General features: G+C 43.9%; 1 protein-coding gene across 1 annotated transcript; it reads right to left on the bottom strand.

Annotated features, from left to right (window-relative positions):
• Window positions 1–357: 357 nt before the first annotated feature.
• On the bottom strand, window positions 358–27,121 carry gpc2 (glypican 2). Its single transcript, XM_056291248.1, has 11 exons — window positions 26,953–27,121; window positions 23,500–23,658; window positions 22,519–22,653; window positions 21,115–21,290; window positions 20,891–20,971; window positions 20,632–20,797; window positions 19,543–19,673; window positions 5,034–5,180; window positions 4,143–4,279; window positions 1,184–1,356; window positions 358–635 (listed from the first exon to the last, which is right to left on the bottom strand). The coding sequence occupies exons 1-11, from the start codon at window positions 27,119–27,121 to the stop codon at window positions 358–360; spliced, it is 1,752 nt and encodes a 583-aa protein (XP_056147223.1).
• Between the last annotated feature and the right edge of the window lie 297 nt (window positions 27,122–27,418).

Genomic DNA, 27,418 nt, shown 5'->3' with positions numbered 1-27,418 from the left:
AAAAGTACTAAAATGTAATTAAGAATTTTCTTTTTTGCGATTATTAATTTTGATGTCTGGTAGCATCCACACTAGTAGCTGGACAGTAGGGGGGGGGGGAACACTCATTTTTGAACCAGCTGTGGATATCATGTGCTGAGAAATGGCTGTTTTGTTTTGTCTTTCTGATTATTGCTAACCTGTAAAAGAATTAACAAACTAAATTGATTTTCAATCTCATCTTTCATTCTGTGTCATTTCTGCTGGTGCGACCAAATATACATACATTATTGTGCTTAAGACTCCAACAACACCCAACAAAAAAGAATAGAAAGGAAAATTCCCTGAAAACGCTCGACTCCTGGCTGCAATAACCAGCTATCTCCACATGGGGGCAACAGTGACCATGACAAACAAAGACAATATGGGACTCAGTGACCATGACAGCCGGCTGGATTTAGATGTGGCCCGTCCGTGGCCGTTGTTCCGGTTCCATTTTGAGCCATTTCTTTCTCGCACACGCGGGGGTTTTACGGGACTGGAGGCGGGGTTACGAGGTGATTTGTTGTAGGGTGGTGAGTAAGGCCCATAGCCTGGCCAATCATCACTGTACCTCTCACCCTGGTCTCCTCCCCCAGAACCACTGCCCTCCTCACCTGGAATAAAAACAAAAGTGAGGGACACATGTCAGATTGGTGAAGCAGTTCAGACCACAGCTCATTGCCCCCACTGCCTATATTTGTAGTTTGAATGAGGAAATGCAAAGACAGGAGCACCAGTCAACTCTACTCATGCTAGTGAGGCCAATATTCACCAACTTCCCCTGGAGATTAAGTTACATGTCTGTCCATCCTTCTGTTTAGGCGTTCCTTTATCTAGATACCAAGACTACATGAGGAGGCAATCTTAACAATCAAGCCATGTACTCAGTTTGTATTGCTCCCTGTCAAACAGTAATGAATCCAAAAGAGAGATTACTATCGCTCCTGGGTTTGTAGAAGTAATGCCATCATGTGTTTGTGTGACAGAGAGGGAGAGACATGGAGAATCACAATGTGGGTTAAACAGAGAAAGGAAGAAAAAAAATGTGGGACAGAGAATTTAACTATTTGAGAAATAAAAGAAAAGCTAATAGTAGGTGTAAGAACATGAGAGAGAGAGAGAGAGAAAGACAGCGCAAGAGAGATCAAGGAAAGCTACTCACTGTCTATGAAGTCTGTGTCCTGTCCAGTCTGAGCATGTCTGAGTTTGTTGGTGGCCACCCTGAGTTCCATGATCAGCTGTCTGGTCCTCACATCTGGCCGGGCGATATCCACCTCCACCTCAGGGTTGTTGATCTGGCTGACCAGCCCATCACCAGTCACATCTGGGAGGTACCTGGGTGTGCAAACACACACACACACACACACACACACACACACACACACACACACACACACACACACACACACACACACACACACACACACACACAAACTTCTAAACAGTGCATGCACACCGTCATCAAACCGCTCTTCAAAAAGAATAATCTAGACACCTTACTAATGAACAGTTATAGGCCCATTCAAACCTCCTGTTTCTAAGTAATTGAAAAAGCCATGTTCCAGCAGTTGAACAACTCTTTGGCACTAAATAACAGTTTTTATGTCTTCCAGTCAGGATTCCAACCACACCTCGGCACTCAGATTGTGCTTGTTAAGGTCTTTAATGACATCCACTTAAACACAGACGGTGGCAGAATCTCAGTCCTGGTATTATTGGATCCCAGTGCTGCATTTGATGCAGTTGACCACAACATATTGCTAGATCAACTGGAAAACTGGGTAGGACTTTCTGGCATAGCACTAAAATGGTTTGAATCCAACTTAAAGGACAGGGACTTCTTTGTGTCTATAGGTAATTAGAAATCTGATTGGACAAAAATAACAAATGACCTGTAGACTTCCCAAGGTCTCCATTCTAGGGCCTCTTTTGTTTAATATTGATTGCTCCCACTAGTTCAGATTATGGAAAACAGCAAAATATGATGCCATAATTATGCAGACGACACACAGATTTACATAACTTATCACCAAGGGACTATAATCCTATACAAGCACTGAGTGAATCCATTGAACAAATCAACGATCGGATGTCTCAGAATTTTCTTCAATTAAACAAAGCTAAAACTGAAGTAGTCATAGTTATGCATGGCAAAACGAATATCTTTGTCCACCTCCATTTCAAACATAGTGTCTGCACCTGGCTATCACTATGCTAGCTAGCCAAGTTAACGATATTTTTCAAAGAGATAAGGGAAATTTGAAATGTTTCGCATTATTTTTCTTTAAAAAAAACCCCAAGTAAAACCTTTGACCAATTTTTTTTGTTTTGTTTTTGTTTTTTTAAGGAAAGCATTGAATTACCTCTTTTTAAAATGGGAGTTATGTTACTACTATCATTATTACTGTTATGTTATGTTACTGGCCCTGTGATGGCCTGGTGGCCTGTCCAGGGTGTCTCCCTGCCTGCCGCCCAGTAACTGCTGGGATAGGCTCCAGCATCCCCGTGACCCTGAGAGCAGGATAAGGGGTTTGGATAATGGATAAAACTGAAGTAATTGCCTTTTGAGTCAAGGAAGAACGATAAAAAGTCAGCACTTAGCAACAATCAGTAATGTTAAAAACCATGAACCAAGCCAGAAATCTTGGTGTAGTCATGGACTCAGACCTGACTTTAGATAGCCACATTAAGATAATTACAAAGTCGCCTACTGTCATCTGAAGAACATGTCAAGAATTAAAGGATTTATGTCTCAGCAGGATTTGGAAAAATTTGTCCATCCATTTATCTTCAGTCATCTCGACTACTGTGTTGGTGTCTTTTCAGGTCTTTCTAAAATAAAAAAAAATCGATCAAACAGCTGCAGCTGATTCAGAACACTGCTGCTCGAGTCCTTACTAAGACCAAAAAAGTGGATCACATCACTCAAGTTCTGAGGTCTTTATACTGGCTTCCTATCCGTCAAAGAATTGATTTCAAAACTCTGCTCTTGGTTTAATGGTTTAGAGCCAAAATACATTTCTGCTCTACTGCTACACTATGAACCATCCAGACTGCTCAGATCATCTGGGACAGGTCTGCTTTCTGTCCCCAGAGTCAAAAGTAAACATGGAGAGGCAGATTTCAGTTTTTATGCACCACATATCTGGAACAAACTCCCTGAAAACTGCAGGTCTGCTGCAACTCTCATTTATTTTAAATCAAGGCTGAAGACTTTCCTGTTTGCCGCTGCCTTTTACTAAATAAAATTTGAAGCTTTTGATTTTCATCTTACACTGCACTTTAACCTTAAATCTCCTGTTTTATCTACCTTAGCTTATTTTTTTCTTTTTATTTGTGCTTAAATGTCTTTTTATTGCCTTATGTTGCTTTTACATTTTGTCTTAACGCCTTTTATGTTTTATGTAAAGCACTTTGAATTGCCTTGTTGCTGAAATGTGCTACACAAATAAATTTCCCTTACCTTTCACACACGCACACATGCACGCGCGTGCACACACACACATGCACACACAATGAGCCATTATGCAGTCCTGTGTTTTCTCTAACACTCTCTCGTGCTCTCACACACACACACACACACACACACACAGTATGACTACACAGTGTCATTCTATCACCCCAGATGCACCGCTGTATCTGTAACATAAAAGCAAGCAGACCCACAATAGAGAGCACGCGGACAACTGTTGGGAAGGAAATCAAATTAAACCCTGCTCCATCTGTTGCACGCTCCCACTTCAGCTCAGGCGCTCTCTTCCACATCCCACCCCTCCCTCTTTCATTTACTTTTAAGTAAATACTGGGCAGCATGGTGGCCCAGTGATAGCACTGTTGCCTCACAAGAAAGAAGGTCCTGAGTTCAAACCCCTTTCTGTGTGGAGTTTGCATGTTCTCCGTGGGAACCTCCAGGTGTGCCAGTTTCCTCCCATCATCAATAAGACATGCATGTTAGGGTTAATACTCCCATCTGTGCCCCTGACTGAGGCAATAGGAAAAAAGAACTGGAGTTGGTTCCCGGGCACTGCATTGCGATTGCCCACTGTTCCTAGCATAGGATGGGTTAAATGAAGAGAACGAACTTATGTACAGTGACAAATAAAGTGTCTTCTTCAACACACCTCCCCCGGTTCTGCCCATTCCAGCAGCGGTCTTGGTTGCTGACGTCGGCAGCCATCTTTTCGTCGTTGCAGATGGTGTGTGGGAGGGACACCCAGAAGCCTCGCATGGGCCGCAGTCGCTCCTTCAGCTCAGTAACCTGAATGGAGGCGGAGGGAAACTGGTTGTGACTCATGGCTCACTTAAGTATTCCTATTTGGTATGGATGGGGGTGGTCTTATTTTTATAAATAGTTATTTATGTGCAAACATGTTCACAACTGCAACCTGAGGATGACACGCAAAAGTAATGAAAACAACTTATTTCCTATGTGGTCCTTACCATTTTATTACTTTCGGGTGCTTCTCAGAAATCCCTCTCGCCTTCACAATCTTTTTAATCTTCTCACAACTCAAACCTCTTCCCTCCATAACTTTGCTCACTCTATTTTTCTTTCCTAAACTCAATTTCCATTTCTGAATTCGGTTTAGAGCATACCTAACCATAAACATGAGGTGCACTGGGACATGCAGTATGTGTAGATGCCCACATAAAAGACAATTTTCAACAAGCTGCATTCAGCTATATCAAACCTCTGATGGTAACATATGCCCAGAGTCACAGTTGTGTTATCTGTCCACGGTTAATTCAAACAACCTGTATGATAGCGCTGTGAACAGGTAGCTCTCTTTTTACTCTTATTAGTTTTGCCTTTATCATGTATTTGCCAAAGGCTACACCGAAACCAAATGTTAACATCATGCTAACGTTTGAAGTTACGTTCAGGCTGGAATATTTTACCTGCCACCGTAAATCATTTTAATTTCAGTTTTCCAAAATGTCCAGATAATCAGCATTAACTACATCAGATTCAGATAGCTCTCTTTTCTTTCTGCCATCCCTCCTGTTCTCACCAGTCGATCCAGGTTGGTGCCTGCAGCAGTAGTAGGTTTCTCCTCAGGACTGTATGTACGGAAAGGCCTCCTGTTGCTGCTTGACTCTTTGGGTGAACGTTTAGAGCGTCCTGGGGCAGGCCTGGGGTTCCCACAGCCTTGAAACACCTACAGTTAAACAACAATGAAACGATAATATCAATATAAATAAAAGATGTACATCACAGCAGCGAACAATCTCAACAGAAACATCATCAAAATGACCACCATGTTCTTGCTATGTGATTGGCATTTTTTTTCTCCTCCTTTTGTCCCATAATAAGATAAAGGAAGCAGTTTTCCTCTTTTATCTGTCCCTACTCTTTAACTGTGTAGTTTTGCTCAATGTAAAATGTGATATATAAAGAAGTTTAAAATCTAAGCAGAAACAAATGACTGTGACATGAAAAACTCAATAGATAATAAGATTACATTTGTCCTTCATCATCTCCATGTACAGTCTCTACATAGGCTAAAAGTGGATGTGCACAGTCAACCCCTAAACGAAAGGGCTTTAAATGGAAATTTCAGCGATGTTTTTTTTTATTTTTTCCAAAAGAAGCTTTTAAAAACTGGGTCTTATCAGGAAAAGCTAGGCATGGCCCAGAGTGTGAACACAAGAAACAGGCTAACGCTAGACGTAAATATGTTTTACGTTTTATTAAAAGAAATGAGCAGGCCATGAGGACAAACTCCATGGCCAAAAAGCTTCAGCAGAATAATATCTATGACTTCTGGAAGGAAGTTAAGGTTACTAATAATATTAAGATGCCCTTGCCATTCAGCATTGATGGGATTACTGGGCCTGAAAATATTGCTGAACTGTGGAGAAAATACTATAGAGACATTTTTAATTGCGTAAAGAGTAATGGATTTAATGTTGGTGATGTCTCTAACAATGATGATGTGGTTATTAGACCCAACGAAGTGTGCTATACCATTGAGAAATTGTCAGTGAACAAAGCATGTGGCCTTGACCAAATAACAGCAGAACATCTGAAGTATGCTAGCCACAGAATCTCAATGTTACTGGCTGTGTGTTTTTCTGGATTGTTAATGCATGGCATCCTACCTGACTCTGTGTTGTCTGTCTTACTAGTACGAGCAATCAAAGACAAAACTGGTAAAATATCCAGCATAGAAAATTATAGGCCAATTGCTCTGGCTAGCATACTTTCCAAAGTACTGGAACGAATTCTCTTGGATAGGCTTCAAGAATATACACCAACTACTGACAATCCATTTGGCTTTAAAAATAAACACAGCACAGATTTGTGCATACATGCACTGAAGGAAGTTGTTAGTAAATATCGAAGACATAACACTACAGTTTTTTTTTGATGCATCAAAAGCTTTTGACCGAGTTAATCATGGCAAATTATTTGTTAAACTACAAGAGCGAGGGGTCCCCTCTTATTTGATAAGGATCTTGCATTTTGGTATTCATATCAAACCATGCAAGTCAGATGGGGTAAGGGTATATCTGCACCCTTCCCAGTGACCAATTGGGTCCGACAAGGTGGAATACTGTCGCCTGTTCTCTTCAATGTGTATTTGGATGATCTCTCCAAAAAGTTAAAAGAGTGTAAGACTGGCTGTATGGTGGGGGATAGTCTTATTAACCATCTGATGTATGCTGATGACTTAGTCATACTGTCCCCTTATAGCGCTGGCTACAGCAACTGCTCAGAGTCTGCTCAAGCTATGGTGTGCAGCATGAAAAGAGCGCTGTCATGATTGCTAAAACCAAGGAGGATAAGAAGCAAAATTTTCCCTCATTCTTCTTGGCAGACCAAGCACTAAATGCGTTGAACAAAATGAGATATCTGGGTCACATCATCAGGAATGATCTATGTGACAATGATGATGTGCAGCACCAGTGCTGCAAACTGTATGCACAAGCCAATATGCTGGCATGCAAATTTCATATGTGTACAGATGAGGTTAAAACTGCTCTTTTTAGTGCCTACTGTACTCCACTCTATACAGCCCACTTGTGGTGCAATTATAGCCAAGCAAAAACGAAAAAGCTGCAGGTAGCATATAATGATGCATTTAGAATCTTGCTCAAGCTTCCAAGATGGACAAGTGCAAGTCACATGTTTGTGACTAGTAATGTTTCCACTTTTCATGCTGTGTTGAGGAATTTTATGTACAAATTTATTTGTCGATTTATTGATTCTAAGAATGTAATTATAATGCTGTTAATGGAGCCTACACAAAGTGACACCAGGTACTCCTCTTGTTTCTGGAAACATTGGAACAAATGTCTGTAACGTTTAATCATTGTGGACTTGTGAGCTGCTGTTTTTAGCAACATTTTTGTGTTATTGTCTTGTGTTGTATTTCTTCGTTGTTGTCTTTAACATGGACCTACCTTTGTGTCCGAATAAAGTAAGATTTGTTGTTGTTTTATATGGAAACCAGTACTGATGAATAATGTAGTGGATTGAAGCAGCAAAGTCCTCACTGTGTACTATATTGACAGAAAAATTGGGATGCTCCTGCTCAGAGTCTTTCCCACAGTGCCTACACATGCATGTATGCCCCTGTATCGTCGTCCATAAAATCCTCTGCGATAGTGTAGTGGGATGTCATTTCCACCATCGGAACATAGCTTAGCTGAGAGAATGAGAATGTTTTTTGAACAGCTTAGTTAGAGTACATTGGAGTATTAGAAACCCTGCTAGGCTGTTAGTTTTACCGTCCACCAACTGACGTCACGATAAGTGGGGTTGGGTGGTAACAGATTACATGTAATCGGGATAATGTAATCAGATTACAAAAATAAGTAATTTATGTTTGAAAAATTTGTAATTAGATTGTAGTTACACTATGTATTTCAAGAAGAGGGAGGAACACAGGGGGACGTACAAGAGTGGAGGAAAGTGCACGCAGGTGCACTATATTTTATGCAGAAGGCATGATCTAAAAGGGATTGGAGACTGCAAGGTGGTGACAGGGGAGAATGTAACTAGGCAGCATCGGATGGTGGTCTATAGGATGACTTTGGAGACCAGGAAGTGGAAGGGAGTCAAGGCAGAGCCAAGGATCAAATGGTGAAAGTTGAAGAAGGAAGACTGTTGTGTGGAGTTCAGAGAGGAGTTAAGATGGGCACTGGGTGGTAGTGAAGAGTTGCCAGATGGCTGGGCAACCACTGCAGAAATAGTGAGGGAGACAGCTAGGAAGGTACTTGGTGTGTCATCAGGACAGAAGAAGGAAGACAAGGAGACTTGGTGGTGGAATGAGGGAGTCCAGCAAAGTACACAGAGGAAGAGGTTGGCAAAGAAGAAGTGGGATAGTAAGAGAGATGCAGCATAAAGTGAAGAGAGAGGTGGCAAAGGCAAAGGAAAAGGCATATGGTGAGTTGTATGACAGGTTAGACATTAAGGAAGGAGAAAAGGACTTGTACCGATTGGCTAGACAGAGGGACCGAGCTGGGAAGGATGTGCAGCAGTTAAGGGCGATCAAGGACAAAGGTGGAAATGTGCTGACAAGCGAGGAGAGTGTGCTGAGAAGGTGGAAGGAGTACTTTGACGGGCTGATGAATGAAGAAAATGAGAGAGAGAGATGGTTGGGTGATATGGGGATAGGGAATCAGGAAGTGCAGTGGATTAGCAAGGAGAAAGAGGATGAAGAATGGAAAAGCAGTTGGTCCAGATGACACAGCCTGCTGAGACCCAGGAAAAATAATGTTGTTTAAGTTCTGTTTTTTGTACATAAATTAAGTGTTGGGGTGGTGAAGCACACATTGCAAAAAAAAAAAAGTTAACACTTGATTTTCTTCAAATTTTACATGTCCACTGTAGTGGACAACACCCCCCCCCCCACACACACACACACACACACACACACACATATGTAACATCATTTTAAAGGCACAGTTGTCCTCTTCAAAGGAAAACAGGACTGAAATACAGTGGCATGTATAATATGAGAGATATGAGCAAAGACGCTACATCCACTACAGTGGACAAAAATGAATTGCTGAGCCTGTGGAGGCATGGAGATGTTTAGAGGAGATGGCAGTGGAGTTTTTAATTAGATTATTTAACACAACATTGGAAAGTTAGAGGGTGCCTGAGGAGTGGAGAAGAAGAATACTGGTACCGATTTTCAAGAATAAGGGTGATGTGCAGAACTGTAGCAAATACAGAGGTATAAAATTGATCACCCACAGCATGAAGATATGGGAGAGAGTAATAGAAGCTATGTTAAGAGGAGAGGTGACGATAAGCGAGCGGCAGTATGGTTTCATGCCACGAAATAGCCCTACAGATGTGATGTTTGCTTTGAGGATGTTGACTGAGAATTCTAAAGAAGGCCAGAGGGAGTTACATTCTGTCGTTGTAGATTTAGAGAAAGCATATGACAGGGTGCTGAGAGAGGAGTTGTTGTGGTATTGTATGAGGAAGTCAGGAGCTGCAGAGAAGTATGTAGGAGTGATGCAGGATATGTATGAGGGAAGTGTGACAGTGGTGAGGTGTGTGGTTGGAATGACAGATGGGTTCAAGGTGGAGGTGGGATTACATCAAGGATTGGCTCTGAGCCCTTTCTTGTTTGCAATGTCGATGGACAGGTTGATGGACGAGATCAGGCAGGAGTCTCCATGGACTATGATGTTTGTGGATGACATTGTGATCTGTAGCGAGAGTAGGGTGCAGGTTAAGGAGAGCCTGGAGAGGTGGAGGTATGCACTGGAGAGAAGAGGAATGAAAGTCAGTAGGAGCAAGACAGAATACCTATGCGTGAATGAGAGGGAGGACAGTGGAACGGTGAGGAGACGAAGGCGTATGAGTTTAAATACTTGGGGTCAACTGTCCAAAGTAACGGAGAGTGCGGAAGAGAGTGTAGACAGGGTGAAGTATCAGGAGTGCTTTGTGACAGAAGGGTACCAGCAAGAGTTAAAGGGAAGGTTTACAAGATGGTTGTGAGACCAGCTACGTTATATGGTTTGGAGACCGTGGCACTGACAAAAAGACAGGAGGCAGAGTTGAAGAAGCTAACATTTTCATTGGGAGTGCCGAAGAAGGACAGGATTAGGAACAAGTCTATTAGAGGGAAAGCTCAAGCTGGACGATTTGGAGACAAAGCAAGAGAGGCAAGATTGAGATGGCTTGGACATGTGTGGAGAAGAGATGCTGGGTATATTGGGAGAAGGATGCTGAATATGGAGCTGCCAGGGAAGAGGAAAAGAGGAAGGCCAAAGAGGAGGTTTATGGATGTAGTGAGGGAGGACATGCAGGTGGCTGGTGTGACAGAAGAAGATGCAGAGGACAGGAAGAGATAAAAAAAAAGATGATCCGCTGTGGCGACCCCTAACGGGAGCAGATTATACTTACACTTGTCAAGGATTAAGTAGTTATAGTTTTGATTTCGTCTTTAAAATATGGCAATTTTAAAATTATGTAACTTTTTTAATGATAACCAACGCTCTATTAACTCGTGAAAACCGCGTCTGCCATACAGGGTCTCTTAGTGCACCACTTTGTGGTAGTGAGGGGCAAAGCAGTTATTTTCATTGTACTTCATCATTAAAATCATCCATCCATCCATCCATCCATTGTCCAAACTGCTTATCCTGCTCTCAGGGTCACGGGGATGCTGGAGCCTATCCCAGCAGTCATTGGGCAGCAGGCAGGGAAACACTCTGGACAGGCTGCCAGGCCATCACACAGGGCCGACATAGACACACACACACAGACACAATTTCATGCCTCAGGGCAATTTAGTATGGCCAATTCACCTGATTTACATGTCTTTGGACTGTGGGAGGAAACCGGAGCACCCGCAGGAAACCCACGCAGACACGGGGAGAATATGCAAACTCGGACGACCTGGGACGACCCCCAAGGCTGGACTACCCCGGGGCTCGAACCCAGAACCTTCTTGCTGTGAGGCGAATCAGTTTCATTCAAAAGATTCGTTCAGCAAATCGTTCAGTGCTTGACTAGAACTCTGGCTGCATAGTCCCACTCCCTAAACTGAAGCACGGCTAAAGGTTCAGTTCAGCTCACTAACGAGTGAGCTGAGAACAGTCATTCATGGAGGATAAGCCAGTTAACCAATAACCCAGATAAGCCGGTGGGAATTTAGTTGGATAAAGGGTTTGCAAACGTACCCTATTATATACAGGATGTATATTTTCACGACACCTAACTATTTAATAAACTATTTGGTACTCCTTCCTGTGTAAGAGACTTCAAAACATGAGAGGGAGGGACAGGAGCGGGCTTGAGTAACTCAGTGACTGTCTCGCCTGTAGTTTGTGTCAGTAAATGCCATAGTTATCAGTGTTTCCTGTTTTATTATGAAGGCTCACCGGTCTTGTCATTTCTGTTTCTGCCCCTGCTTTGCTCACCTGTTCCCCATTCCCTGATTGGCTCCCCACTTTGCTCACCTGTTCCCCATTCCCTGATTGGCTTTTGAAGGCTCACCGCTCTTGCCATTTCTATTCCTGCCCCTGCTTTACGTACCTGTTCCCCATTCCCTGATTGGCTCCCCACTTTGCTCTCCTGTTCCTCATTCCCTGATTGGCTCCCGAACAATTATATTCCCCCTGGTTGCCCGATCTTCGTCGATTATGTGTTAGCTAGGGGCTTCATGCCTCGTCCCCGAGCCTTGCTTGCTCTGTGCTTTTCTGCCTCTCCATTTGTTGTAAGTTTGATTCCTTCGTTGCGTCCGTTAAACCATTGCTTTACCCCAGTCTGTCTCTGCTCTCTGCTTTTGGGTCCTCAGTTCCTGCTCCCGCCGTGACAGTATTTTTTTGAAAGGGTAATTTGATTTGACCAGCTGTAAATGCTGAATATGCAAGATGTATTTTTTTTCATCAAAAATGTTTTGAGACGTTTAAAGAAGTGTTTGTGGCACTCGAATTTCTGTAGCTTATCCATTTTTATCTTTTTTAGTATAAGGTGCAATATTTTCAATGTTTGATTTTGAAGTAATCCAAAAGTATTCAGATTCGACTACATTTTTTTGTAATCCAATTGAATACGTTACTAATTACAAAAACTGCCATGTAACGTTAGTCAGTAACTGACTACATTTTAAAGCAATCTGACCAAAAATTGATAAATCACTCGTCGGCCACAAAAAAAAAAAAAAACCAAACCAAACCAACAAAAAAAAAACTGCTTCGCTGCCGCCGCACGGGAACAGCTGCACGCGTTTTTCATTTGCTATCCCTCTCGCAGACATAAGGTTGAAAATCTGTGATTCTTCCCTCTATTCCTTTAAGGAATGAAGCTATCACGGGTGGATTAGGAGCCCAGTTCTGTGGAGGATATACTGTTGTATCCTCCGGGAGCACAGCAGGCTGGGATTCCTGCTTTGTGCCTGCCACGTTCTTGACATAATGTGTGACATGGCAGCATGTCATTGTCTCGCTCGCTCATTTTACACTGCATACTGGCACACTGTCTAATTGGGAATATTATGCTGAATAAGCAGATTAAAAAAAAGACATTGAAAAAAAATTTCTTTAAAGACTTAAGGAGGCCCAGCAGGGCCCCTGGACTTTGGAACGACCCACTCAGTGAAGTCAGTCTCGCCAACTCTGTTTTTGTTTTTTTAGGGTAACACAATTTCAGCTTATCTACGAGCAGTGTATACTTTTGAAATAAATTGATTTGCAGGGTGGAGAGTTGGGTAGAAGGGGCTGAACCTCTCTAGAGTCCTCTTAACTGACTACTACTACTTTTGGCTGCTCCTGTTAGGGGTCGCCACAACGGATCATCCGTTTCCACCTCTACCTGTCCTCCACATCTTCCTCTGTCACGCCAGCCACCTGCATGTCCTCCCTCACCAGATCCATAAGCCTTCTCTTTTGCCTTCCTCATTGCCTCTTCCCTGGCAGCTCCATATTCAGCATTCTTCTCCAAATATACCCAATATCTCTCCTCCACACATGTCCAAACCATCTCAATCTTGCCTCTCTTGCTTTGTCTCTGTCTCCAAACTGTCCAACCTGAGCTGTCCCTCTAATATACTCGTTCCTAATTCTGCCCTTCTTCATCACTCCCAATAAAATCTTAAACTCTGCCACCTCCTGTCTTTTTGTTAGTGCCACCATCTCCAAACCATACAACATAGCTGATCTCACTACAATTTTGTAACCCTTCCCTTTCCTCTTTGACAATTTTATAATCTTTCTTTAGTTTCTGATCACTGTTGTCAAAGTCCTTCGATATCTCTGGTATTACATCACCAGTTGGGTTGGCGGTGCAGCAGTGGTGAGATTTTAGATGGAAAAAGGGCAACACAACTTTTTTTTTTAAACATAGTTTTGAATTTCACCAGTGTTGAAAAATTATTGATAGCTTACAGGCTTACAGGTGTACAGACACCTGAAGCCTAAAGCCCCCCACCTCCCCCCAAAAAATCACAGTTCAGCATTTAAATGATGGGTTAGTTTTTTCAACACAGAATTTCGTTAAAATGCTAAATCTTCTCACTGGGCTTCACCACAATCCAACGGGGGTTTGAGCTTTTGAAAAACATGATATAGTTCCTTTTCAGAAAAGGGAAACAGTACAATCACATGTATCTTCATTTATGTTTACTCAGAATATACGTCTATTACTATAATATAATTGGGCGGCACGGTGGCACAGTGGTTAGCGCTGTCGCCTCACTGCAAGAAGGTCCTTGGTTCGAACTCCGGGGTTGTCCAACCTTGGGAGTCATCCCAGGTCATCCTCTGTGTGGCGTTTGCATGTTCTCCCCGTGTCTGTGGTGGGTTTTCTCCGGGTGCTCCGGTCCCCCCCCCCATAAAAAAGACATGCATGTTAGGGTTAGTACTTCTGTCTGTGCCCTTGACCAAGGCATGGCAAGATGAACTGGAGTTGGTCTCTGGGTGCTGCACGGCGACTGCCCACTGCTCCTAGCTACACAGCTAGGATGGGGTAAATGCAGAGTGCAATTTCCCCAAGGCAATCAATAGAATATATCAAAATAAAAAAAATAATGAAATTAAATAAAAAAAACTATATGTGTTTGTTTGGAATAGAAGCAAATTTTGATTTGATTTGGAGCCACTTTTTGTCCATCTGTAAACGTCCACATATGTAAGAGTGACAAGTCCTGTAGCCAGTCCCATAAAGTAAGTAAAAAAAATTAAAGGAACTCCGCAGATTTCACAAAACATAATTTTAACTTGACAAAGCACAGTTTGTGACCATTTTTTTCACTGAAATGTAGACATGTCTGCGGGCGGTACGGGTTCGCTTCCCGGCCGCGGCAGTTCCTGTGGTTGCTTTGTCCCCCGAATTCGCTACAATATATATAGTACGGGGTTGATGCAGGGACGCTGTTAGAGGACGGACCGGATGGGGTATTGACATCGTGGTGAATAAAGTTACAGAAAAAAGCACGCCTTTCTTCGGTCTGTATATGCGTACATGGTGCCCTGGCACAGCATATTATATGGTGTCAGAAGTTTGAATCCCGTCTCAAGAGGACGTTTGAGCCGTTCGGAAGAAGTTGTCGGGCGAGTTATATAACCGCGACGTGCGAACAACGTGAGTCCCGTTAGCTAAGCTAAGCTAACGCTAGCCAGCAGTTAAGAGACTGTGTGCAGCTAGGCTAGTTAGCTAGCTAGACGGTCGGTTGAACGTGACGTTACAAGACAGCAAGAACGCGATGGATTCCCTTTTCTCTACCAACCCGCCGGAAAACTTTGACTTTTCTGACTTTGCTAACTGGCCCAACTGGAGTCGTCGGTTTGAAAGATTCAGAATAGCTGCTGGACTGGACAAGAAGAGGGAAGAATATCAAGTGAATCTCTGGTTTACACAATGGGTGATAAAGCAGATGATGTTTTAGGCACGCTAGGCCTAACTGATGATGAACTTAAGAAGTACAACAATTTTAGTAAAAGAGGCTTTTGATAAGCATTTCATCTGCAAATATAATGTGATTTATGAAAGGGCTCGTTCTAATAAGAGATGCCAAGAGCCAGGAGAGTCGGCTGAGTCCTTCATCTCTGAAGTTTACAAACTAGCAGAAAACTGTCATGGTGCACTACAAGAAGAAATGATCAGAGACAGTTTAGTGGTCGGCATCAGACATAATGGCCTGTCAGAGAGGCTACAGATGGATAGTGACCTGACCCTAGAAAAAGCTATACTTAAAATAAGACAACATGAAGCAATCAAGAAGCAGCAACCCGTAGTCAGAGAGACTACAGACCTGAAGGAGGCAAATGTAGATCTACTGAAATTCAGGCAGAAGTCTCACAAAGATCAGACAGGTAAAACAGCCTACAAAAAGGGTCGGACAGAGCAGAAAAGCTGTGGCAGATGTGGAAAAGCTCCCTCACACTCCCTGAACAACTGCGCTGCACGGGAAGCGGAATGCAGAAAATGTCGGAAGAAAGGACATTTTGCTGCGGTTTGCAAATCCAGCAGAGTGGGTGCAGTTCAAGAAGAAGAGGAGGAGGAAGATCCTCTTTTCCTGGGAGCAGTGTCGGCAGGAGAAAAACCGAAAACATGGAAAAAGACACTGAAAGTGAATGGCCAAGAAATGACTTTCAAGTTGAACACGGGCGGACGTGACAGTCATTCCACCTAATGCCTACTCAAAAGAACTGCACGGCCCTCTCACCAGAGCAACAAAACCACTATGTGGGCCCGGCAACGAACCTCTTAAGGTGAGTGGTCAGTTTGATGGAGTCATGGAATACAAGGACAGGACGACGACACAACCAGTGTACGTCGTACAGAAGCTGGCAACTCCTCTGCTTGGCTTTCCAGCCATTTCTGCACTGCAGCTACTGCATCCAGTGGACAGTGTGAGAGAGCTGGAGGCTGAGATGAAAGAACAATACTCCAAGGTCTTCACAGGGCTGGGTTGCCTGAAGGGGGAGTACAGGATAAAGCTGAAAGAGGAGGCCAAGCCCTACGCGTTGTCGCTGACACGACGTGTACCTCTACCGCTACACGACAAAGTCAAAGCAGAGCTCCAGAGAATGGAGGACATGGAAGTGATCATGCCCATTGAAGAGGCAACGGACTGGTGCGCGGGGATGGTCGTCGCACCAAAGCCCAAAGGAAAAATCAGAATTTGCTCCGACATGAACCATCTGAACGAATACATTGTCAGAGAGAGACACATCTTGCCTGCCGTCGACGAAACCCTGGCCAAGCTCGCAGGCGCAACAGTGTTTACAATACTGGATGCCACAGCCGGGTTCTGGCAGGTCCCTCTACATCCAGAATCAGTCCCACTGACAACATTTATCACTCCGTTCGGGAGATACTGCTACAAGAGGCTTCCGTTCGGGATCTCGTCAGCACCAGAACATTTTCAAAAGAGGCTGACACAGATGCTGACAGGGCTGGAAGGCACTGTGTGTCACGCGGATGACATTCTCGTCTTTGGGGCGACACATGAACAACATGACCGCAGGCTCCACCAGGTGTTGGAGCGGCTCCAGAAGGAGGGGCTGACGGTCAACAGTGAAAAATGTGAGTTTGCAGTGGACAAGGTCATGTTCCTGGGCCATGTCGTCGGAGCTCAAGGCATCGAGGCAGACCCTGGAAAGATCAAGGCGATCAAGGAGATGCCCACACCCAAAGATGTTGCTGATGTGAGGAGGTTTGTGGGCATGGTAAACTACGTGGGTAAGTTTTCACCACGTATTGCAGAGCTCACACAGCCGCTACGAGAACTACTCAAGACAGACACCAACTGGGAATGGGGGAGCATGCAACAGCGTGCTTTCAACGAGCTGCGCCAGGAACTGAGTTCGCTTGCAGTTCTGGCACAGTACTGCCTGAACAGACCGACCAGAGTTGCAGCGGACGCTTCCTCCTTCGGACTGGGAGGAGTGTTCTCTCAGAAGCAACCGTCGGGGGACTGGCGCCCAGTCGCATTCATCTCACGCAGCATGACAGACGCGGAGCGAAGATATGCCCAGATTGAAAAGGAGACGCTCGCGCTGACCTGGGTGTGCGAGCGTTTACGAACTTATCTGGTTGGAATGGACTTCCTCATACAAACTGATCACAAGCCTCTCATTTCTCTGCTCGGCAGCAAAGCGCTTGATGACTTGCCACCTTGCATCCTGAGATTCAGGCTGCGACTGCTTCGCTTCACGTACCAGATCGAGCATGTGCCTGGAAAGAAACTGATCACAGTGGACGCACTGTCCCGGGTGCCAGTCCATGGAGAGCCCACAGCAGAGGACAGGCAGCTGGAGCAGGATGTGTGCATGTCCATCAACCAAATAATGGAGCACTTGCCAGCGTCGGACGACAGGCTGGCTCAGATCAGGACCGCACAGGACACAGATGATATCTGCAAAAAGCTCAAAAACATGGTGCAGACCGGATGGCCTGAAAACAGAAAATGTCTTCCGTCGGAACTTAAACCGTACTGGCAGTATCACCAGGACCTGCTGATAGCAGATGGGCTACTGCTGAAGGGCGAGAGACTTGTCATCCCACTCACCATGCAAGAGGAGATGCTCAACAAACTTCATGAAGGCCACCAAGGCATGACAAAGTGTGCCGCCAGGACGCAGCAGTCAATATGGTGGCCAGGTCTAACCAGTCAAATCAAACAGAAAGTGGAAAACTGTGAGATCTGTGCATGTGAGGCTCACAGTGCACCGGAGCCGCTTCTGATGACACCATTGCCCGACAGGCCATGGCAGCGCGTTGCGGCGGACCTCTTCCAGTGGAACAATGCAATGTACCTCGTGGTGATTGACTACTTCTCGCGCTACATAGAAGTAACCAACCTCTCATCCACCATCACAGCCCACGTGACAGAGAAGCTGAAGTCTATCTTCGCACGCCATGGGGTCCCAGAAACTGTTGTCACGGATAATGGCCCCCAGTTCTCTGCACCGGAGCTGGCATCTTTCACCAGAGACTATGGCTTCACACACACAACGAGCAGCCCCCGCTACCCTCAAAGTAATGGGGAAGCCGAGAGAGCTGTGAGAACGGTAAAGTCTCTGCTGAAGAAGGGAGAGGATCCGCACAAGGCCCTCATGGCTTACAGAACCACCCCTTTGGCCCACGGGTCATCCCCTGCACAACTGCTGATGGGCCGTAACATCAGAACACCCTTGCCCGTCAGTCAGGAGAAGCTACAGCCAGGTTGGCCTGACATCCAGGCTTTCAGGAGGAAGGATCAGGACTTGAAAGTGAAACAAGCTTCTTGGTATGACAAAAGACACAACGCCAAGACAAGACAAGAGCTCAGACCAGGACAAAGGGTCTGGGTGAAGAACGCAAAGGAAACAGGAACTGTTTGTGGTCCAGCTCATACACCAAGATCTTATAACATAGACCTGCCCTCAGGAAGTCTTAGGAGAAATAGATCTCACATCAGGGTCATTCCAGAGACTCCCACAGTGACCAGGTCGGGCCGGTCCATAAGACAATCCAAGAGAATGGACTTATAGTCACAAGTTAGAAAGCTGTGGTTTGTTTCACAAGGCAGAATAATCCTTGCACAGCTTCGGGGACCCAGGTAGTCTACCCTGACCCCTAGTGAGTAGACATTCAGTTCTATGTTGTTGTTTTATTAAATGATAGGAATGTCTCTAAGAAAAAAAAAGGAGAGGAAAAAGAGAGTAATCCACAATAGATAGCATTGTTAGTGACTGTTCATGTTTATTGTTCAAGATAAGTGACATGCTTAGTGAAGAAAGAAAAGCACTTTTAAGAAAGTCTGACGTTAAGCTAAAAGGGGGAGATGTACTGATAGGATATGTGTGGGAACATATATATAGTACGGGGTTGATGTAGGGACGCTATTAGAGGACGGAGCGGATGGGGTATTGACATCGTGGTGAATAAAGTTACAGAAAAAAGCGCGCCTGTCTTCGGTCTGTATATGCGTAAATAGTACCCAGGCACAGCATATTATAATGTCTAACTGTACTGTGAGCTTCCTGATTTTTTAAAGCAAGATATTACCCTATCATGGATTTTAAGGCTTAAAAGTTGCCCGTTTGGACTGTGTTGAAGCCCTTCCAAAAGATTTAGTAGGAAGGTAAGTTACGTATGTTGGTCAATGCTGAAGCAGTAGTGAGGTTTTTGTATTATTCTAAAAGATAGATGAAAACATCTTAATCAGGACTGGGTTCAACAGAAGTGAAACTATCCTTTAATTAATCGCTGTTAAAGTTATACTTTTTGAGGGCCCTATTTATATAATTTATGATCAACACAGTGTTTTCATTTTCTACTTTTTTTGAGATGTGCACCATGAATAGTGCACCATGAAAGTTATTTCAATATCCTGATTCATCATCCAAGACCAATAAAGAAGTACAGAAATATACCAACCATTCACTGGTATAATGAACCCCCAAGTGAATAAAATAATCAGTTTATAACAATTCATCATTTGTATAAATATATGAATCATACATTATACTAATTTTAACCACAAGCCTCCTTTCTTATCCCTTTCTTTCCTAAGTCCCCTCTCTCTATTATCCCCACTTCCCTCCACCCATTGAGGCCCTTGCCTTGGTGGAGATGGTGACGCTATTCTCCTGCATGTGCATGATGGCCTCCGACACCTTGACAGAAATGGAGTCTGCTGCCAGCTCCATGTTGAACGGTCCCTCCAACTTCTCTGACAACTGGTACAGAGCATCTAACAGAAGATGGGAGGGAACAGAGGACACGGACAGATGAGAGGGAAGAAAGGGTATGGTTTCCAACTTGTCGGTCACCCATTTTTTTTGTTTTACCAAGAAATACAGGCAAAACATCAAAAGTGCAACACCTCCCTTTCCATAGGTTCGATGCTAAACAGCAAAACAGTACTCCACAGTTTCTGGTGCACCTGATGGTAAACTAACAACGGACACTGATATTCTTTGACTGACAGCTTTTTGCAGGGTGTTTTGGTTACAGGACTGTTATGATAAGACCCAATGGAAGCGGGGTTGTGAGTTCAGGAGGATCTAAAACAGGAGTGAGGGGGCAAGATAGAGAGAAGGGGGGGGGCACATTAGGTATGCAGATTAGAAATGGGTACATTAAGGTGAAATGGGTTTGGGTACATTACAGATGTAGGAAGTGATGAAAGGGAGGTGGAAGCAATGTACAGAAAGACAGAAAATGAAGGAAGCATGGAGGCTTTGATGAAAGGGAAAAGGAAACATGGAAGGACAGATCAATTGCAAAGGAGGAGACACACATTAATGTTTAATGAATGGGCAATTCAATGGGGGTAGGGAACATGACATGAAACGGAGGAGAGAGCAAAGAATGGATTTGCATATAGAGGATTTGATAGTGGTAATAGTTCAGAGCAGAGCTTTCAGTCATCCTAGCCAACTAAAAAAAATGTGAGTAAGAGCCTACTCTTGGACTTATGAGGTTCTCACTACGGTGAAAAAGACCTTGCATCAGCAGTATTTGTCGCACAGTCATAGCTCCGAAGCAAATAACTCATTGCATTGGATGCATCATAAACCAAACAATCTAACCTTAAAAATTGCATTGTCGAATTATTAGATTTTTATTCATTATGCATTGTTTTGAGCAGGACCCCAGCATATTTATCATCAGTTGTCTCATGGAACTGCCTCTTCTCCTTAACTCACCGATGAAGTTGTTCCATTCTGTGTCCAGGTCAGCCTGATTGGCTAGACAGCCCTTCATCACATTAAGGCACAGAGAGTGACAGGGGCGCAGAGAGGGCATGCCTCGACACAGGGGGCAGTACCACTGACGTATCAGGGCACGAACACACTCAGAACCTGCACTCAGCTAAAAACAATGGAGGGCAAGTGAAAAAGATGTGGGGCAAGTAACGAGTAATGCAAATATGATGTTATCATAACAATAATAGGAACAATTTACCTTTGTTGCTTTGTTTACAATGTCCCGACCTGAGGCCAAGCCCTGAGCCAGTGCTCTGGCCGCAACAAAAGCCCTCATCACCTAAATGTGGTAGACAAGAGACAAAAATAAGACACAAACACAATTCAAACCAAAAAGTGAAATGTGAGATACTATTGTAACTTGTGACAGCAGTTTTGGTTGTCTGTTTTGATGCTACAGCCATTGCTATCAAAAAGACACACTTGTACACGCAGTTTGCGAGGCACATCCCCAAATGGCTGCAGCTGCTCAGCGTGTTTGCTGACACACTCCAGGTAGTCCTCGCTGAACTGATACTGGGGGTTGACCAGAGAGAAGACCCGCTCCACAAGTCTGGCCCAGAACTCAGACAGAACCTCTGCCAGACTTACACTGCCACCTGTGGACGGGAATTAAAATGCTAAATCAAATAATAATAATTTATCATTATTATAAGTGGTAGTATTAGTAGTGGTAGTTGTTGTAGTAATTCTTTTGATGCCCAAAGGAGATGTTCTCTGTTACCTTGGTTATTTCCAAGCTGCATGTTACATAGCACCTGTGCAAAACAGCTGCTCTAGTCAGCAGGAAATTCTATTGTCTTGCACGTGGACACTTCAGCAGGGTAGATATGTACTGTCAAGAGGATGTGAGTCAGCACCTACTGGTTGAAAGACTACCTCTCTACTCACAATGCTGTCCTGCTACTTGAAAAAGCCAGACTGATTATGCTTGGTTCCTTGTGACTTTCTACTCATGAGGCAATTGGCAGCCCAATTCTGAGTATGTGATGGTCCTATCTTAAATAGTCTACCGCACAGACTCAAATTAGCCATACATGTTGTCTGGCAGACAATGACAGGTTGACTGAGCGGCAACAGCCAACTACAGTGCCTTGCCAACTGGCGGTCGTTGTGCCAAAACAAAGAAATCTAAAGCTGAAATAGAAGCAGTCTGGCATCCATGGGATTCCAATTCTCCTTCTGACTTTCTCCAATTCTCCATGGTGTACCGGCTCTCTTCAAAGGACTACTATAGCCTCTCACTGCAGCCCCTGTGAAATGACTATAATAAGGATGTTGGGTGAAGCGACCAGGAATGCCTAGAACCATATGGACAGACCTGAGTCAAACAAAATTAGCAAATAATCCTGTGTTCATTTACTAATCAAGGTAATGACATGGGCCTCTATGGGCCTCTATGGGTCACAACTCATAGACGACCTGCCTTGATAAATGGCTGGTTTCTCTGCAGCTTTAAGTGCCATTGTATCCTTTTGAAATTCAATTATTTTTTGTTAGTTTCCATCTCAATGCAGCACCAGATGGGCAGGGTTTAATGAAGACGCAGCTCGCATCCAGTAAGCTGATAATCACCGAGACATATACTACACTGGCTTTCAAATGCTTTCTTTTGCTTGGAATGTATGGCAATCATTGTACTGACATCTGCATAGAAACCCCACATGTCTAGCAGGTGGAATCAAAAAATATTAACAAAAAAAACCCACAGTACTTTATTTGTGAATACAATTTAGGTCTATCTTTATTAACCGAATAATAATTAAGCCTGTCATTCCAAATTATCTCTATATTCAAAAGTAGTTGAAACCGATATGGGCAACTAACCAGAATAATATCTGCGAAGTTCCACAAATAGCTCCTGGAAGACATGTGCATTCTGGGTGAATAGCCGGCCGTAGGTCTTGGTAAACATCTGATTCATAGACTTCTCTGACAGGTCTATGAGTTCCCTGGAAAACTCTGAGGAGAAACAGGAAGGGATATGATTAGATATGGATCTGTCGCCCACCTCTGATTTTTGCAATTTCACAGCCAGGTTTGTACGTAGGCGCTCATCTTGCCCTAGTTTAAAGGCCCAGAGGGATTGTTACATCAGCTCCTGTGTATTGCTAAATGAGCGACAGCACATAGCCTGTGTGATACGGTGAGTATCACATAGGCTATGTGCTTCTTTAAGACTCAAATGCAGTCTCCCACTGCTTCAGTGTCTTTTAAAGATTCATCACCTAGGTTACGTAAAGAGATGAGAGATAAAGAAGGGTAGACTGATAGAAAATGAAACAGAAAATGAAATTTTAGACTAGATAGGGCTAAGTTGTCCCACCATTGCATTTAGCAAATCCCACAAGTGGTAGGGCACCTATACACCTGCAGGTGGATTTGGGGAGAAACAGCACTAGCCCCTGCACACATTATGCTCCCCTGGAGAAACATGCAGCTGGCAGATGAAAAAAAGTGGTTGGTGACTCCACATGTATCACAGGGCACACATGGAAATATACACACATCCGAACCACTATTGGGGATGTGCAATGGCAGGTCTTAAGGAGAGCAGGGAACTGAACATGCCAAATTGGGATGATAAGGAGAGAAAAAAAAACAATGGAAAAAATGTATAAATGTTAAGAAATACACAATGAGAACTTTAATGAGAGAATGTGGGAGCAGCTGGTAGGTTTCCTCAATTCCAAAAAATCTCCAAAAGTCAGTCTTAATTTCTCTTACATGCAATTTGATTCTATTAAAAGTGGTTTTTAACTGCATTTAAAGATTTCCCAAGGGTTGCCCTCTTAGACTGTGTCTCACCATCAAACTTGCGATGTCTCTGGGTAAAGGTAGTTAATAGGAACTGGCTGGTGTCTTCGATGGCTTTGAGGAAATCCCTCTCACTCTGCAAGGCCAACGTCTCCTCCATTTGACTGGAGCAGCAGGTGTAGTCCTGAGGGCACAGTCGCAGGTGCTCACCTGGATTGATAGAAACAAGTTAGGATCAGGCCACAACCAATAAAAGCACAAAAAGATACGCTCGTTTGCCCCAACAGTTTTTAATTCTTTTTCAAGCCAGTTGCTAGTCCTGCCTTAGTCTTCTCCTGTGGTGAAGATGTCATTTTCCTCAAGGAAAGTCCTACCTTGACAGTAACTGTTCAAATGAGCAACTACAAAAGCATTCATGCTAACGATATTTGTTAATCAGTCATTTTCTGAAAAATGCAAGTGAGAGAAAGCATCAAAGTCGACATGGTGGCATGCAAATCTTTAGGATTGTAGCTTTAAAGGTACTATTATAGCATTTTCCGATGCGTAATATGGTAATTACATATCAGCAGGGGTTGCTGAATCATCCTGATTGAAACAAAGTAAATGACTCACACCCCACCCCAACTCCCCAGTTTCTGCATGAAAAAGCGCAGGAGCTAGGCCAGTTATACCCTGACCCAGCTGAGATGTTAATTGTTTGACATTCCACCTCCCAAAAGACTTGGCTCGCACTTGCAGTCCTCATCAAACTATGCAGCAATCCCAATTGTCAGCCCACAAGCTGTGTGTTTAGCAACTTTTCTATTTTAATTTGACTGTTACGCTTGCTTTAATTTGTAGTCACAATTTGCTTCGCTGAATGATAGGACAGGACTCAACTGGAACAACACCTAGCACTTTTAGAATTTAGTCAAGTGGCTGCATGTCAAATATAAATGTTTCAAATCTTTCTAGGTATTCCAGAGATTTGTTTGAAATTAAAATGTTCCCAGTGTTGTCATGTCAGCAATGTCCCCATAACTGAAACTGAGGTTTAGTTATTGACATTGTAGTATATGTTAGTGAAGGTCTTCTATGGGCTTGGTATGCCATATCTGCTTGTTATCCGCAACATCTTTTCTCAACTAACCGCTACGTACCTTGTTCTTTTTCTGGATTTCTGCTGAGACAGTCCTACCTAACGGTAAGCACGAAAATGAGCAAGTACATACACTCACCGGCCACTTTATTAGGCACACCTGTCCAACTGCTCGTTAACGCAAATTTCTAATCAGCCAATCACATGGCAGCAACTCAATGCATTTAGGCATGTAGACATGGTCAAGACGGTCTGCTGCAGTTTAAACCGAGCATCAGAATGGGGAAGAAAGGTGATTTAAGTGACTTTGAACGTGGCATGGTTGTTGGTGCCAGACGGGCTGGTCTGAGTATTTCACAAACTGCTGATCTACTGGGATTTTCACGCACAACCATCTCTAGGGTTTACAGAGAATGGTCCGAAAAAGATAAAATATCCAGTGAGCGGCAGTTCTGTGGGCGAAAATGCCTTGTTAATGCCAGAGGTCAGAGGAGAATGGCCAGACTGGTTCGAGCTGATAGAAAGGCAACAGTAACTCAAATAACCACTCATTACAACCGAGGTATGCAGAAGAGCATCTCTGAACGCACAACACGTCGAACCTTGAGGCAGATGGGCTACAGCAGCAGAAGACCACACCGGGTGCCACTCCTGTCAGCTAAGAACAGGAAACTGAGGCTACAATTCGCACAGGCTCACCAAAATTGGACAATAGAAGATTGGAAAAACGTTGCCTGGTCTGATGAGTCTCGATTTCTGCTGCGACATTCGGATGGTAGGGTCAGAATTTGGCGTCAACAACATGAAAGCATGGATCCATCCTGCCTTGTATCAACAGTTCCGGCTGGTGGTGGTGGTGTAATGGTGTGGGGGATATTTTCTTGGCACACTTTGGGCCCCTTAGTACCAATTGAGCATCGTGTCAACGCCACAGCCTACCTGAGTATTGTTGCTGACCATGTCCATCCCTTTATGACCACAGTGTTCCCATCTTCTGATGGCTACTTCCAGCAGGATGACGCGCCATGTCATAAAGCTCGAATCATCTCAGACTGGTTTCTTGAACATGACAATGAGTTCACTGTACTCAAATGGCCTCCACAGTCACCAGATCTCAATCCAATAGAGCACCTTTGGGATGTGGTGGACCGGGAGATTTGCATCATGGATGTGCAGCCGACAAATCTGCAGCAACTGCGTGATGCTATCATGTCAATATGGACCAAACTCTCTAAGGAATGTTTCCAGTACCTTGTTGAACCTATGCCACGAAGGATTAAGGCAGTTCTGAAGGCAAAAGGGGGTCCAACCCGGTACTAGCAAGGTGTACCTAATAAAGTGGCCAGTGAGTGTATGTGCATGCTTTGGACGATCCTGAATTAGCAACTGTCTTAGATGAACCAAAGCTAGAAAATATTAAAAAGTACACATGTCAGCATGTAAATCTTTTAGATTGAAGCTATAGTGCCTACAATTATCAGATCAAAATGGATGTTGCCACTGAGAAAGGGGGCCCTATATCTCTCAGCAGCCATTGTAATTGTTGTGGAAAAACCTTATCAGATTTGGGCAAGTAATAGAGAATTGCATGAATTATTCAGATTTGATCCATCTTTCGCTGTCAACTCAGGTTGGCTCTTTATCATGTCAGAGGTAATGATATACAAATGGAAATCAATAAAAAAACAGCAATTTAGATGGGGAAGGGCTTGCTAGCCTACCATTCTTCACTTCAATGTATTTTATAACTACAGTAAATATTGCTGGTGTCACTATATTCTCCCGTGTAAATCCTAACTCCACCTTCACTGATTTACTCTCATCCCCTTTTGTTCTCTCCCTGTGTCTCACTATTAGCCCTCTCTCATCCCACCATTTCCATTTCAAAACTGCCTCTCCCCTTCCCTGGTTTTGCTGGCCATCTGCTCCCCTTGCCCACGGGACAGTAAGCCAAGACTCAGACAGAGATAACTCAACACACACACGCGCGCGCGCGCGCACACACACACACACACACACACACTCATCGTGTCTCGTGTTAGCTTTAATTTCTCTTCTTTTCAATCAGTCAATCAAGTTGCATCTCGAGTCTGTCAGCAAAAGTTCAAATTAAGTTGGCTATGAGTCGGGGGGGGGGGAATCCCCCATAATGTTCATATCTTTTTAACTATCAGATTGGATGATGATCAACCCTCGGGTACGGGACTTCACAGTGGGCTACAAGGCAGTGACTAATTAGGGGCGAGGTTCTTTGTTGCACCGGTGTTGGCAATTTGCTCCTCCGATTTACACAGTACAATGTGGGCGGTAGGCTCAATTAACGTATTGCGCTGTTCTTTTACCGAGAGCAGAAAAGTGCCGACATGCCTGTTTCTTAAGACGTTTCTTAACTGATTTCGGAGTGGGTTGCTTGACGGTCTTACCCGAGATTTGAGTCACCGGAGCGCTGCTTGTACTGTAGCCTTTTTCCGCGTACACCTGCCGCGTCTCGGTGCAACTCTTCCCCGCGGTCACGGGGCCCAAAGTCGGTGACAGGGCAGTGAGCATACAGAACAGCAGCAGCGGGTACCTTAAAGAAAATCGGGTATCCATCTTCTCCACAGAAGTAATTGAGAGGGGATGGGGGGAACTGGGTTGTATTCCCGAAACAAGCAATGACTTGTGCTGAGCGGTTAAATGCAAACGATTGCTAAAAGTATATTCTGAACCGTTTATAGCAATGGCTCTCTAAAAAGAAAGTAATAATCTGCATATAAATTCCCCCAGACGCATCCACCTTCGGTTTTAGATTGAATATTCATTTTCGACCATGCCTAATTTTTTTTGTCCTTCGTTTAGAGGCTGTTGCGCGTAAATATTGGGAAGAATGGAATGAATGAAGCACTCCCG

The sequence above is a fragment of the Lampris incognitus genome, chromosome 1 (assembly GCF_029633865.1).
Source record: "Lampris incognitus isolate fLamInc1 chromosome 1, fLamInc1.hap2, whole genome shotgun sequence".
NCBI classification, from domain to species: domain Eukaryota; kingdom Metazoa; phylum Chordata; class Actinopteri; order Lampriformes; family Lampridae; genus Lampris; species Lampris incognitus.
This window is presented reverse-complemented; position numbering and strand designations above follow the sequence as displayed.

Excerpts from the sequence above, each read along its gene's own strand:
- gpc2 (XM_056291248.1), bottom strand. The coding sequence starts at position 27,121 with ATGGATACCCGATTTTCTTTAAGGTACCCGCTGCTGCTGTTCTGTATG. Across the intron at positions 19,674-20,631 it reads AGAATGGAACAACTTCATCG|ATGCTCTGTACCAGTTGTCA; the intron begins GTGAGTTAAGGA and ends ATCTTCTGTTAG. Across the intron at positions 5,181-19,542 it reads GCGTCACCATCTCCACCAAG|GTGTTTCAAGGCTGTGGGAA; the intron begins GCAAGGGCCTCA and ends GTTTAACTGTAG.